The sequence below is a fragment of the Limulus polyphemus genome, unplaced genomic scaffold (assembly GCF_000517525.1).
Source record: "Limulus polyphemus unplaced genomic scaffold, Limulus_polyphemus-2.1.2 Scaffold1036, whole genome shotgun sequence".
Taxonomy (NCBI): Eukaryota; Metazoa; Arthropoda; class Merostomata; order Xiphosura; family Limulidae; genus Limulus; species Limulus polyphemus.
In genome coordinates this window covers 187803-203649 of record NW_013666646.1, presented here as the reverse complement: position 1 = coordinate 203649, position 15847 = coordinate 187803, and the positions used below count along the sequence as shown (strand labels likewise).

Sequence of the window (15847 nt, the reverse complement as noted above, 5' to 3'; positions counted from 1 at the left end):
TAAGTAATTTATTGACCATTCCTTCATCTATGTCATTGATGTACATCAAAAAGAGCAAGGGTCCTAAGCCTGAGCCCTGAGGTACCCCACTTGTGACATTAATCTATTTGGACTAAATTCCATTTATAACAACCCTCTGCTTTCTTCCATCCTGCCACTCTTCTGTCCAGTTAGCTAACTTATCTCTCACACCTATAGAGCATTTTATGTGGCACCTTGTCCAATGCATTTTGAAAATCCACATACAACAAATCTACACTTTTATCCTCATTTACATAAGCAGTAACTTTTTCAAAGAATTTCAGAAGATTTGTAAGAAAATATTTTCCCTTAGTGAAACCATGTTGATTATCCAATAAAATTCTAAACTTTGTTAAATGACTTTGGAAAACATATTTTCTCAACAACACAATAGAGTTCTTGGTCTTGAATGCCATAGTGTGTGTTGCTTGCCCCTCTCTGAGTTACTATACCCACTTCTTCATTGTCCTTTTGAATCATTTAACTGACATCCCCTCATCATACTTCTCCTCTGAACCACTTCTTAGTATTGTCCAGTTTCAGATGAAGGTGTTTCTTCCTCTCAATGGGTTATTTTCTCCTGTACTTTGGATAAAGATGGTCCATGTCTCAGATATGTTTCTTCACATTCCAATAGCCCCATCCTTATGATAGTTCCTTTGGTTTGTCTTTTATGATATGATATACATATTTCAAACTCTACTCTTTATTGTGGCTTTTACTCCATATGTCTTCAGCCAGGTCATGAGTGCTTTTGCTCCCAAAATCCATGTTCTTGGCCTTCATTTCCATTCTATTCTGGACATTTGGCTACTTTTTACTTCTACTTAATAGACATCTTCTATAGCCACATCCCTTCTCCCCGAAGGGGCTGTTTGTCTGGGATATCTGGTCTTCTTTTCGTGGTTGTTCCTGACTCTAACTGTATCTGATCTTCTTTGGAGTGTTACTCTCTTCACACCTCATTCAGGTTCATCCTTCTCCATTTTGTCTGTGAGTGTTGGAGTGACTGATCATCTCAGTTCTTTTGGTCCCTGATCCCGTTCTGGCTGTAGTATTTTCTTTCCTCTATGTGTTCCCTGCTACCTGCCTTCTTCCACATGTCTTAGTGATATTCCACGACACTCCTTGTTGAGTTCTGTTGGTAGCACATTATTGGCCAGCTCTGTTTTGGTTTCCCCTTTTGCACTAACTCGCATCTTAGGCACATCTTCTTTCATCATTGAGGTTCTTCTTTCTCCAACCTCCTACATTACCCTATCATCCAAAAATGTTGTCCCTTCATCTTAATGCATGGGAATGTCCATTCCTTTCTCATTAGGTAATTTCTCATATTGCATTACCCTTCTTTTGTACCACTTGATATATTATTGCGCTCTCTCTGTTCCTTAATGTAAGTGGCATTTTTATCACCACTGGTCCATCAGTCACTGCCTGCCTCCCTACAACTGACAAGTCTGTTATAATTTCATATTAAAAAATCGCCATTATAAAGTCTTTATTGCTAAACTCATGGTTACACAGTCTAAAACTAGAACTAAATAACGATTTTTTGACATGTATTTATACCTCGACAGAAATCTAGAACATTCCACACAATACTAGATATTCTGATGCAATAATACTCAAGCCAATGAGAAATGCAGAAAGCTCTAGCAACATGATGCAGTAATCTAGAACATTCCACACAATACTAGATATTCTGATGCAATAACACTCAAGCCAATGAGAAACGCAGAAAGTTCTAGCAACATGATGCAGTAATCTCTCTATTGTAAACAATCACTAATTCATAACAATTGAACAACAAAGTGTATGATTTGTAAACAGTTATGTAAACAAAGTTACCATAAAATATTGCTTCTAAAAAGTAACTAAGTATGACTTCTGCACTATATAAAATATCTAATTCATAACTCTCATATTAAACTGAAACTGAAACAGTTATGTGTGTATATATATAACATCTGTCTTTTCTTCGTCACTCCTTCTACCTTCTTTTAGTCCTTCTTTCTTCTTCTTCTTTTTCCTAATCTGGCACATTTGCCTGATTGGGACCTTGTGGTTCTTAACACTTTCACCAAGACCACATTTGAATTCCAGGGCACTTGTTTCTTCTGTCAAATTTCCTTGAAGGCCTCTTTTCTTCTCCTTTTGGCTTGAGGTCATCGCTGTTTTGATATTTATTCCTTATATGCCTCCTGTACTTTGTTCCACAAATCTTACCCCTTTTAGTTCCCTGGCTGCTCTTTCCATCTCTATGCATGGGCAGCTTTGGAGAGTGACAGGTCCTTTTTACCCATTTATTTTCCATCATATTCTGTCCACAGTGATCATTCCAACTTTGGTCATCTTTTGTGCTCTATAAAGACATTATGATGTTGCTCAATATAAATGACTCCCTTTCGGGATGCCCACAATCAACTATTCTTGCTATGTGACCTTTCTTTATTCAAGGGTCTGTAGCCCACTGATCTTAATGATTGGGTTTGGCACTTTATCCAGCTTGACTGCTCTTTCCTAGGTAATGTCACTTGCAGACTTTATCACATCGCATATCATCAGATTCTTCCCTTGCCTCACTCTGGCCTAGTTCTTTTGGTAACCACTGGACACATCATCATCTGGTAGTTTCATCTCCATCTAAACTTCTTCTCCCTCAAGTTGCTATTTTTCAGCCTTCTCACCAATTTTAACAGGGTTTAACCTCATTCATTCTTTACCCATTTTTAGTAATAGTCTCTACCTCAGAACCCATCTTGTGGCTAGTGTTGTCTCACGTGGGATACTTGCTTCCCTAAATATACATTAAGTTATGAGTAAAGGAAAGTGTTAAGCACGTCTGCCCTAGTTCTTATGTGTCCACTGCCAGACCATTACAGTGGCATATATATCTGTATGTCCATTCCAGACCATGCCTTCAATGAACTTTTGTGGAAAAAAAATCCTACACTGCGGTAGTGCCTGCTGACTTCCCTGGCTTGTACTTGCAGGCTTTTCAAAATATGTTTTGTGGTAACTCATAGCACTTTCTCCAGTAGAAGTCCTTTGTAGTGGTTAGCCCTGATCAGGTCCATGTGTCTCTCCTTAGTCTCCTCAATGCAAATTCTCTTCCTGATCTTTGAGTGGAGCAGGGGAAGGCCCTTACCATTATCAGTTCCTACCTGCTGGGGTGGTCAACTTGGAGATTTCCTCACCCATTGTTTGATCCATCTGGAGAGAGTCTGAGTTGGCAGCAAAATGCAGTGGGAAGTAGGGCAGGGGTATTCATATCATTTTAGTGCAGGTCTCCCCCAGTTCTGTTCAAAAGCTCGATTAATCTTTTATTTTTTTCTACCCATCTCTGTGACACATAGGCAGTCACTGTGTGCAGAAAGGTATGTGGATTGTTTCCAAATTAAAAATTTTCCTCACCTGAAAATGTGTTTCTGATAGATACTTACTTCTATGAACACCTGCTCACCCTTCTTTCCCATTACTAGTTCATACTGTTCCTGCCTCATCTAGGAATAAAGTTAATTTTGAGTGAATGTGCTTATGAGGATCTACTGCAAATGGAGGATGTATTGTCCTCCTGTTGGTGAAGGGCTATTGCTTTATGATGATTAAATCATGTACTAGCACAGTTCATGTCAAAACAAGTAATTTAGGTAGGAGATAGTTTGAGGCTAGTAGCATGTGCAAAATCTCAATGGCAGACTACAAGAAACAGCTACTGTATGCTGAAAAGTAAGTATCTATCAGAAATACATTTTCAGGTAAGGAAAACATTATCTTTTTCATAATAGGAGCATCATGGTTGGGTGTTTTTTATGTGTAGCTGAAAAACAAGAATAGCTACTATTATAAAACAATCTAACTTAATATAGTAGACTGAGGTGTAATGGGGAGGGAATGCATGTGTACAGCATACCTGTACTTTTTTCCAGCCAGAATGCCATACAGCCACTACTTCAACTGAATTTCACCTTACACGGTTAAATGTGTTCCGGCACTTTTTTATTAAGCACTGTATCACTGATAGTAGGTGCACATTTGACAACATTTTTAAAGTAATAAGAAGGCCCGTGTTTTGTATGCAAATTGTTTTTACTTTCATGAAACTATGAAAATTGAACAAAACTGATTTTGATTATAAAAGAGCTACATAGTCGGTAAACAATTAGCTTAAGTTTATAATGCTGAATGGATCATAACTTTTCACTTTGACCATGAAGTAGCTTGAAGCTAGTATCAACAAATCTGCTGAATTCATAGGAAGTAACCATATCATTAAATATCATATCATGAAATTGTCAGTATAAAGCTATAGCAGCCAAAAATATCATTCAAAGCAAGGGTACCAAACTGATGAAACAATGCATTCTAATATTTATAAGTAGAAATGTAAGAAAAGTTATTTAATTAGCAAAACTGATGGCCAAGTTGATTGTGAATTTTATTTTAAGTACATAGGCTACTCTGATCAGAAGTTGTAATTATTACCTAGATTTTAAGTAATTATTTCACAAAACAAAATTGTGTGAAGTTCCTCTACTACATTGATGTATTTCCTAGAAAAGGACTGAAACAACTGTCCCAAAAACTAAAATGTTAAAACTAACACCACTTTATCACTTGTCAGAAAGTTATGCCTGTAAAAGCTGTAAAGTACAAGAATTTGAATTAATCATCCACTTGAAAAGCAAACTCGTAGGATGGTTTTGTCAGTTGAAATCAAAATGCATAGAGAATTCCTCTTGCCAAAGTTGTGTTGGACCAAACAAAAATAAACTGAGTATATGTGGTTAAATATATATATGGGTATATGGAATTTGATTGATTATCTGTATTTTTAAAGGAAAATGTCTAAAAACTTTAGCCATCAAATTAGGCTTAGCAGTGAAGTAAAATAATGAAAAACGTATGAATTTGTTTGGAAATACAAAACAAACATTTTTACCCTTTATAAGGCCTTTGTTTTGTGGCAGGTATAAACATTATCATTAGAATTGAGAAGCTAAATCTTAATGAGATAACATAACATTCATAAAACTTTTGATGTGAATTATCTTGCTAATGGTTAGAAGTTATTCTTGATGTGATTTATATTATTGGAAAGCTTTTGTTATGTTTTTTAATACAAATTAGTCTTTTTTTAATTTTACATGTTTAATGACTTAAATATTTTTCAGTTTCACTGTTATGGATATATACCATTCACTTAGCTACCTTCACCACTGGTTGCAAAATGATTAAAAATATCTGAATGCAGTTTGAAAACTTGAAATATGTAACTGCTATCAACTTATTTGTCGTTGTATTGTGTCTATTAATTTTTGTTAGATCAAGTTTTTTGTAATATATAGATGTGGAGTTTCTAACTGTAGATCAATGTTTGCTTTTAGATTGACACAAGTGATGGAGATAATTCAGCAAAGCAAAGTGACTCTGCTTGTGACAGAACTGCTACAGACGATAATAAGGAGCTAAAATCACCAACTAAGTCTTCAGAAAAAGGTCATAACCCTGATACAAATGTATATAAAGTCTAAGTGTCTGTTATAAGCTGTTTTTGAGCTAAATGAAAAATATTGTATGCCCAAATGCTTAGATAAAAATTCACATAATAGCTTGGAATATGAGTATATGAATAAAGAAGTGTTTAAATCTATAATACTGGTTACACATTTAACAGTATATCTTCTTGAAGTTCACACAGATAGTTTCATAGAACATCGTAAAGATATGGCATAGGTAAAGCATCTATTAGATTTCTCTAGAATAATAAGGATCTTGGAGTACTATGATTGACCACATGAGCAGTTTATAACAGTAATGCATATATATAAGAAGTGAAGTTTTTGATTTTATATATCCAGTGAAATAAACATACAAAAATCAGTAAAAATTTAAAATTTAATGACAATTTAAAAAGTAGTTCTGATACGGTACATTACCTCCTCTCACATAAATAGCTATTCTCGTTCAGTGCTGCCCTCTGTATGCAAAATTTGTTTCGCATGCCACAAGCCTTAGGCTCTCACATACCTTATGATGAAATGGTTCAACAGTTTCTTGCATGCAAATCATCATGTGACAACTTGCACCAAAAGGAGTGTGACACACTCTCCTGTCACATGTGACTCCCTCTTTCGCTTCTTGTTTGGCAGTACTCATGTCAAGACGTTTTTTGTGTACCATTCAATCGTATTTTTTTTGTTCAACATAGTGCATTTTTTTAATATTAATTCCAATGTGGAGTTGTTTTGTTTTTTATTCAAAGGTAACAAATTTTCTGCTAACTTATTTTTCCCAGTTTTAAATTTCTTTCATCAGAGGGTTGTGTTTGATTATTCATTGTTACACAGTGAATTCTGAAGTACAAATTACCACTTCGGGGGTCATACCTTCTAGTAGCACACTCACACAAGCTAAAAATAGGAGTAATTTGTCAATGGACTCATTGGCTCTCATCTGCCGTAAGATTGATTGTTATGTGAGTTACCCTGCTTCTCATCATGTTGCCCCTATTCCTCCTGCACATGCCGAACCTGTTTGGGTCGATGAGGATTTTGACATCCTTCTTCCACCACCTGATTTTTCTGTGTCTTCTTATACCCCTACTGCGGAATCAGCTAGGCCCAATATAGCATTTTTAGACATGATTTCTCTTTTATCCATTTCCCCAATTTATATGATCCCCTTCCTTCCATGTTACCGGATACCTCTGCCACTCAGTATTTGGTTTTCCCCCCTTCCTCGGATATTAGGGTTCGTGCAGAGCATTTTGTTTCTCAGATGATTAATGGTGCTAGCATGCCTCGTCCTCCATGGACTTCGGATCAGTTTGCTTTGGCCTACCATCAGGCTGACTGTCCGTTTCTCGGATCTCAACAGTTGGAATCGATTTTGCTCATGTGGGATGGCAGACCCTGATCATCCTGTTTGTTTATCCTATGCCCAATATTTCCCTCTTTTGTCTTGCCCTATCGAATCTCCTACAGTGCTTGTCTACCATCCACCTCCTTTCCGGTGATCCACCAAGATCCTAGGCCCAGCATGGCCAGGTGGTTAGGGCACTCAACTCGCAATCTGCAGGTCACGGGTTCGAATCCTTGTCACACCAAATATGCTTGCCCTTTCAGCCATGGGGGCATTATAATGTAACAGTCAATCCCAGTATTCGTTGGTAAAAGAGTAGCCCAAGAGTTAGCGGTGGGTGGTGGTGACTAGCTGCCTTTCCTCTAGTCTTACACTGCTAAATTAGGGACGGCTAGCACAGATAGCTCTCGTGCAGTTTTGCACAAAATTCATAGCAAACAAACTAAGATCCTGAGGGTTTTTTGAAGAATAGCATCTCCATGATTACCTCTGTGTTAGCACATTTGTGTTCTTTGGCTCTTTCCATAAACATGTGGTTTCTCTGTTGTTGGGATCTCCTGGGGAGGGATGCTGTTTTGTCCAAGGATCATTTTACCATCAACTTAACTCTGGGACTTGCATATGGCCTCTTTTCTACAGTGGTATGTTTTTGGTAATATTCCTGTGACTCTGAAATCGATGAGACAACAAAGGACCCTTTTTTCTTTGGTGGATCATTCGTCTACTTCAGAGCCTAGACAACCTCCTATTACAGTTTCTCCTCCTGCTCCTTCCTACCTCCAGGGGTTCCTCCTCTCATCATATTATTTAATGCAGATGGATGTGTTGCCAACAGTACTGGTGATTACCCAGTGAGCTCCATTCCAGTGGAGACTTGATTGACCGATTTAGTTCCCCTTTAGTGACTTTTTTCACAGATCTGTTGGTTATTCAGGTATTATCTGAGGGACTTATCATCCACTTTCTTTCCCCTCCTTTGTTTTCTCAGGAACCTATATCCTTTCCATTGCCTTGAGATCCAACCACTAGTCAACATCTGTCAAAGGCAGTACAAGATATTCTCTCCCAGAATGCTATAAAACCTGTCACTCATCCTTCTCCAGGTTTTTAGTCTAGGCTGTTTGTGGTACCCTAGAAAACTGGGGACTGTAGGTGATCAAGACTTTTGCCCAACATTTGCATGCTCAGGGTTGCACTTACATCATTACATGGATGACTGGCTTCTGTTAGCTCGTTCCGAACAGGAATCCACCTATCACGCTCTTCTACTATTTCTGGAGACAGTTCATGTGGGTTGGTTAATCCAATTGAAGAAGTCATTCCTTATACCTACCCAATATCTTGTACACTTGGGTGTTTTTTCAACACTCATCTCAGTCGGCCCAACCTTCTCCTCTTTGACTTCATTCGATGGAGCTTTCAGTTCTCCGTGCCCTTACTGTTCCCTCTGTTACAGCTTATGAAGTTCTCTCGCATTTGGGGATGTGGTCTGCTATGGAAGCTCTTATCTCCTTGGGTCGAGCACATATGAGGTCTCTTCAGTGTGCTCAGCATGATCAGTACAATATGATGCAGGTTCCATTAGAGTCTCCTATTTGTCTTCCTCCTTCTCATGTCAGCATTAGTGGTTGGACAGGGCTCACACATTGGCAGGTGTTTCACTTCCTCCCCACCCCGTTCGGATTTCCATGTCTTCACGGATGCTTCCATTCAGGGATGGAGGGTATGGGTCGATCAGCAGGAAGCTTCTAGTTAATGGTCTCCAGCTGAAAGATCTTATCATATCAACATCCTGGAGTTTCTGGCCATACGTCGTGCTTTGGATCATTTTCTTCATCTTGCCAGGAATATTTTGGTCATGATCCAATCTGACAATTCTACAGTGGTGACTTATATCACTCACCAAGGTGGCACCCATTCTTGTTCCCTTTGTGGTTGAACCTTTTTTGAGCTCACAGGCTTGGTATTCATCTCCTTGCATGCCATGTTCCGGGTGCATTCAATCTTGTTGCAGATCATCTTTTCTGTCCTGACAAAGTTTATCTGATGTAGTGGTCTCTCAATCTTCTTGTTTTCCAGTGGCTATACCTTCAGTGGGGTATTTCTCACCTGGATGCCTTTGCCATATCCCTCAATACCAAGTTACCTATGTCTTGGTCTCCACTTTCTCTGGCTGTAGGTGCTTTCAGTCAAGATTGGACCAACAAATACCTGTATGTTTTTCCTCCCATACATCTTCTTCCCAGGGTGATTTTGATCATCCATGCCACTCCATGTCAAGTCCTTCTGATTTAATTACTCTTAACTGGCTGGCACAACTGTGGTTTCCATGGCTGCTCCAGCTACAGTCTGCCTCTCTATTACCTCTTTCTCTTACTTCATTCCTTCTACATCACCCTCAGCCACCAGCACATCATCCGGCCCTTTATATCCTCTGTTGTCATGCCTGATTTTTATCTGGTTTCTGGTGAGGAAATCTGGTTTGTCACATCAGGTCCGTTCTTTTTTAGCTTGTTCCATTTGCCCTTCCTCTATGGATGTTTATCAACATAAGTGGAACGTTTTACCCCATTGGTCTTTGGGTCAAGGATTTTCCCCTGCTCGACCCACTATTTCTCGTCTTGCAGATATACTCACATCGCTGTTTGATCATAGATCTTCTGTCTCTTCAATAGTGGGTTATCGGGCTGCCTTATCCCATACTTTTCATTTTGCCGGGTACCATAAAGTTTTTACCACTCCTACCCATTCCATACTGTTATGTTCCTTCCAGATTTATCGTCCACCATTATTGGAATGTCATTGTGGTTTTTCACTGCCTTATTTTGCCTCCGTTTGAACCTATGTCCTCATGGTCGAGTTTTCATTTATCCCTTAAGACTTATTCCCTTCTCCTACGGGCCTGTGGACACCGTCAGTCAGCTTTATTTGCCATTGACATTTAACGTATTCTATATTATTCCACATATATTATCCTTTATCTGGATCAGTCTTTCCTTCCCAAAACTTTGGTAGCTCGTGAGGGTACCTCCTCCTACTTGCTGATTTCCCTTCCATTTCCCACCTGTATCCTCGATCAGATCAGGATAGGTTTCTATTTCCTGTAAGTGTTCTTTGCTATTATGTTGCCTGCATGGCTTCCTTCTGTGGTGCCTGCTTCCACCTGTTCATTTTTTGGCAGACATCCTCTGTTCGTGACCTTTCTCCTTCCACTCTGACACATTGGATTCTGCTTTGAATTTGATTGGCTTATTCTTCTTTTTCTTCTTCTTCCCATAATTTGTTCCAGTTGTCTTTTCATCAGATCAGGCACCTTACCTTTCCCTTTCATGTCATCTCCATTGTCCCTTCTAGGAAATTCTTCCTTCGGGCATGTGGACTACACCACATACGTTCATATCTCACTATCTGCATTGGTGCGATGTTTCTTCATTGTCAGGTTAGTCTTCCACTTGTAGCCATTCATCAGACTTAAGTGAGACTGTGACTGGGTAAGTTATCTTTTCTATACCTCTTATTTTTCCCTGGCTTTTCCCTTTCTTTTTTTTTATACTGTATAAATCCCACTCTGTGTCGATTGGTGCCTAACCAGGTATGCTTAAAATAGTCAAATCCGCACTGTCAGGCCATGTTGACTGTATATTCATAATTTATATGGCCATAAAATTCCCACTGTTGAGATGGAGTGTTCCACAAGATTACTTGTAGGTTTTTCCACGGCATATATTTACTTCGTTAATATGCTAGTTCCGGACCGTACTTACCCATGGACTTCACAGGTAAAACAAAAGGGGATTACTGCCCATCCCTGCCAAGCCTTTGATTGAATAAATCAGGTATGGTCTGCTGTTCAAAATAGGGTTTTGTGGTCACCCGTTGCACTGTCTTTGGTGTTGATGTTCCCCTGGACTCTTCACTGCATTTTCTCCCTCCTTTTTCTACCAGTGGAGTATGGAAGTCCTTACACTTTCCAGTTCCAAGCCGCTGGGGTGGTGGACCATGGAAGCATCCTCCTGATTGCGATATTGATATACGATACAAAAAATGGTGTTCTGCTGGTGTAGATGACAAGATCTCCTCTAATCTGATGCTCCATCTCTGTACAGATTTATCCAAAGGGATTCTGTAGCTTTGGAGTGAGCCATTATAATTGCAGTTCACCCCTTCAGTTGGGACCTCTCATCCTACCCCCACATAGATGTCGGATCCCAGTGGCTGGGATTCAGAGCTGAACCAATCAACATAAGTCCTCACACATGTATTATAGGTGTCTCTGTTCATCATTCAATTATACTCTTATTCCCTCCACCCATGCTGTGGGTCATGGTAGTGAAACTTACACATTAATACGGTTCTTCCTTTTCCGCTATCTCTTGATGATTTTCATATACCAAGGATGTTATTCCTCTTGGGGGGGTTCTTTTAGGATGGTTTTGAGTGGGTTAGTTGCCATTACAGAGACATTTTTATTATGCCGACTGTATGTTGAGTATCACATTGCACTCGTGTCCCATTCACAGATTGGTGTGTGCGAGGTTCCCTCCGTTCTTCTGAACTTGAGGTGAAGACAGTATGATCCTCTTTCCTACCTCCACCAGATGGCTTGGTTTTTGGATTGTAGTTGACTTGCTGGTGGTATGATCCTCATTTCTTTCCACTCATGGATGTTGATTCCTGGTGGCTAGGTTTTGGATTATAGTTAACTTGCCAGCAGTATGATCCCCTTTTCTACCCCCTCATGGATGTTGGTTCCTGGTGACTGAGTTTTGAATTGTAGTTGACTTACCAACATTATGATCCTCCTCCTCCTGCATGAATGCTGATTCCTGACAGCTGGATTTTGGACTCAGTTGGCTTGCCTTGCCCTAGCCACTGTACAATTTAGGGGTAAATCCTTTTACTTTCATCCACATTAATGTACTATATGGGGTTTATATTCCTATATATTATGGTTTCGATCCCTACCCAAGCATTCTTCTCTCCTTTTTGGATGTGCTCCTCATATTTTCTGCCCATGTTGGCGACACCTCTTTCCACACTGGGCAAAGAGTAGTGGTGTGGTCTCCCACATATGATACTTTAATGCAAAGATCTACTCTTTTAGGGTGTTCTTCAGATGCTCCCTCGCACAAATCCCTACACCTATTTAGTGTGGGCTTCTAGCTATTTATGTGAGAAGAGGTAATGTACCGTATTGGAAGTTATAATTTTCTTATACTGAAAATATATTTCCGATAGGTACTTACCTCCTCTCACACTTCCCACCCTTCCTCTCCACTGAAAACTGGTGCTTCCATTTGCTGTCAAAACTTGATGTGATAGTTTGATAGAATTAAATAGAGGGAGTCACATGCATCAGGAGATTGTGTCGCACTTCTATTGATGGGGATTTGTTGCATGATGATTTACATGCAAGACACAGTTGAACCATTTGATTGGAAGGTATGTGGGAGCTCAAGGCTTGTGGCATGCAAAAAGCACTGAATAAGAATAGCTATTTATGTGAGTGGAAACAAGTTCCTATCAGAAATATATTTTCAGTATAGGAAAATTATAACATCTGAAACTGACATTGACTTTGATTCATTTGGGATAAAACACCTAAGTTGGTAAGGCTAAGAGGATTTATAGGCCTAACAGGAGTAAATTAAATCATGTTGACTGCAGATGTTTCGTATTTTCATTCATTATAAGTAGTTGGTTATGGATTCAAATAGTTTTGAAAATGGTAAAGGGTTAATTAAATCAAATAAGAAGAAAAACAACTGTAGTCAAATATATGGTTGACATATGTGTTTTTTGTTAGCAGAGCTTATAGTAAGTTAGGGTAGTGTTACTTTTAAATATATAATGTTTCTTTCTGAATTACTTGGCATTGAAAGTTAAACACTATTTGTTGGGGATGAATTGTAAAATTTGCTAATGTAGAATAAAGGTTTATTTTTGGCAAACCATGACCCATGTTATAGGACATAAAGGAAATGAAAAGTTTATTTTATGTCCTGTAACATGGGTCATTGTTTGCCAAAAATTAAAGAAGCCATTGCAATAGTAGCCCATGATTGTTGTCCTCCTACAGGCATTAACCAAAATCATGGATTCCCTCTTCATACTTGGTGGGTACCTTTCATTAAAGAAATCAAACCATACGTTGACTCTAATACTGTTATAAAAATAACCCTTTTTTTTTATCTTAATTTATTTATTCTTACTGTTGATTTTATCTTTCTAGCATTATGTTAACAAACCACAATAATAATATTGCTTGCTGTGTTTCTTCACATTGTAACATTATTTTGTTTTAGCTTATTAGGCTTCAGGCTTATTGTTGTAAAGAAACTTGGGGCATATTCTTGTTGTTTTTTTGTTGTTGCTAGGCAACTTGCGAATCAAACTGTTCTATTAGATCCTGTTGTTTATTAAACATCTTGCACCTGTTGAAAGCTTAATTAATTGAGCCAAAAGCTTGTGCATTAAAAAAATAAAAAAATGTGGTATGGTCCAAATAAATTACTTAATACAAATATGACTACTCACATTAAAAGCCTGAAATGTTACTTAAAAATATTTTCTTCTTATTAAGTGCCACAAAAAAGAAATTCGCATAATATGTAATATTGAAAATATGATTCTTACCTTCTAACAGTATGTGGATGACTTCTTTTATATTTTCTAAGGCAACATAGAATATCAGTATTTTGATCTTATGTACTTCTGTTGTGTGTATGAAGATTTGTTTATAACACTGATTTTTCCTCATCAATTATCTCTACTGTACAAGAGAATGTGAGGTAGAAGTAATTTGTCCACAGCTTTAGACAGACTGCAGATTCCTTATAGAAATATTATTTCCTCTTACCTGCAGGAACTTCAAAGTTTGCTAGACTTTTCGGTCTGCACAGAAAAAAAAATGGCTTATCAAAAGAGAAATCCAGTGATGAAGGGTTTTTAACTGAAGAAAGTCTAAAAGGTAAAATTCACATTGATTAAGCTAGCAACACATTTTCAGAAAGTGAAAAATAGATTTTCATGAGTAAAAATATTGATCATTGCTTATGCTTATGGAGTAAAAGGTTCAGAAAACTTTTAATCTCATTTATAGGTGTGTAGTTTCTCAAGGGCTAATGATAATAAGAATGTTAAGAACAGCTAAACTTATCCAAAAGATGTTTTCTAAAAAAATTATGTAGTCCACTACAAAGGTGAGTGTTGTCATGGCTCCAAGGATGTTTAATATGTTTCATTAAGCAATAGCACTTCAAAAGACATGATTTAGGGAATATAGCCAGTAATAATCCTCATTCTGGAGAAAATTATACTGTTGCATCAGCGAGGTCACGTGACTAGTATCACACCACGTCTTTTTAGAAATATCCTGTTCCTTCATGAATGCCCTAGCGTTTACTAGATATGTGTTAGTCTTGTATATATAAGACGGTCACAACGTGACGGGGACAGTGAATATGTATGTGGACAGAGTATTTTTGGCCACTTGAGACGTGAGTTATAGCGTTTGTTATAGAGCGACTGTTGAAATTAAGTGTATTGTAAAGTTGTATTCGGAAAGAATAAACCAGTTTTATTTAAGAAAGGACTTGTGTCGCTAAAGTTTCGTCGGAACGAATTTACAGAAAATTAACGAATGAACGGAGACGTAACAATACCATTGATTTGTGGTCTAGAAGTAGTTTCTAATCCTTCATTTGTTGAGATATTTTTAGAATTTAAACTGAATAACAGATAAGGAGTAATTCAAGTTGAAGCTTAGAAAGGGATTTAAACTGAAGCTATCTGAGCCTCTCAATTTGCATTTACACATAGTTGTAGAATTATTAAAATGTTTTATATAATGCTATCTCATTTCTTACTGATAGTCTTGTGCTCCCCACCCAAGTATCAGTTTTTGTCTAGTGACTGTATCATATGCCATCAAATCAGTCATATGAATACAAAAACGTTTTGATTATTTTTTGTTGGTAATATAAATATACTTTCCTAAAGAGATTCTAAGTATTTCAAAAAATGTCCCTAAAGTCAAGTTCAGTATCCTAATTATCAACTTCAACCAGTCAGTGTATAAAGTTGTTCAAATCTTTTAATATTATTTTCCAAATTCCACATAGTCACTCATCAGATTCATTTGAATTTATTTTATTTTATTAATTTAAAACTTGTTATATAAAAGAAGTTAATATATTGTACATTGTGGTATCAAAATGATGAGTGTAATATAAATGACTAATTACTAGTGAGAAAATATTTTTATGTCTTGCATTTCACTTTAATAGTTTTGCCATGAGTTAAGAGCTGAAGTTTATTTTGTATTAGCACTATTATTTTAGCACACTTGATCTCATACTAAAAATCATGAGAAGATGTTTTTTATAAAAAACAAATGTTGTCCAATAAAACTAAATTTTTAAATGAAGGATCTTGTTCAAGATTTTTAACATTTATCAATGTTTTTCTTTTTGTTATGGTACATTTATGTTAGTTATGAAAGGTTTACTCTTATATTTTGACAACATAATAGTTCAGCATTGGACTTGTTTTGATACTTTTCAAAAAAGCATTATGTGGGTAAACTTTAACATGGAAGTATAAGCTGACATTAGTAACAGAATCCATACCTTGACATCTGAGAATCCCTCTTGTGGAAACATAAGCTTATATTAGTAAAAAAATCTGTACCATTACATCTGAGAAGCCCTCTTGTGGAGACATAAGCTTATATTAGTAACAAAATCTACGCCATTACATCTGAGAAGCCCTTTTGTGGAGACATAAGCTTATATTAGTAACAAAATCTGCACCATTACATCTGAGAAGCCCTCTTGTGGAGACATAAGACTATATTAATAAAATCTGTACCATGAAATAGAGAAGCCCTCTTGTGGAAACATAAGGGCACGTTAGTAACCAAATACTTACCATAAAATCTGAGCAGCCTTCTTGTGGAAAC

At 37.4% G+C, this 15847-nt stretch overlaps 1 protein-coding gene across 1 annotated transcript in view; it reads left to right on the top strand.

Annotated features, from left to right (window-relative positions):
• LOC106461811 (X-linked retinitis pigmentosa GTPase regulator-like) overlaps positions 1–15847 on the top strand; it is a 150846-nt gene that overhangs the window by 99421 nt on the left and 35578 nt on the right. The window contains exons 14-15 of the mRNA XM_022388887.1: positions 5409–5520; positions 13751–13855. Coding sequence (XP_022244595.1) covers positions 5409–5520; positions 13751–13855 — 217 coding nt within the window. The remainder of the gene's footprint in view (positions 1–5408; positions 5521–13750; positions 13856–15847) is intronic.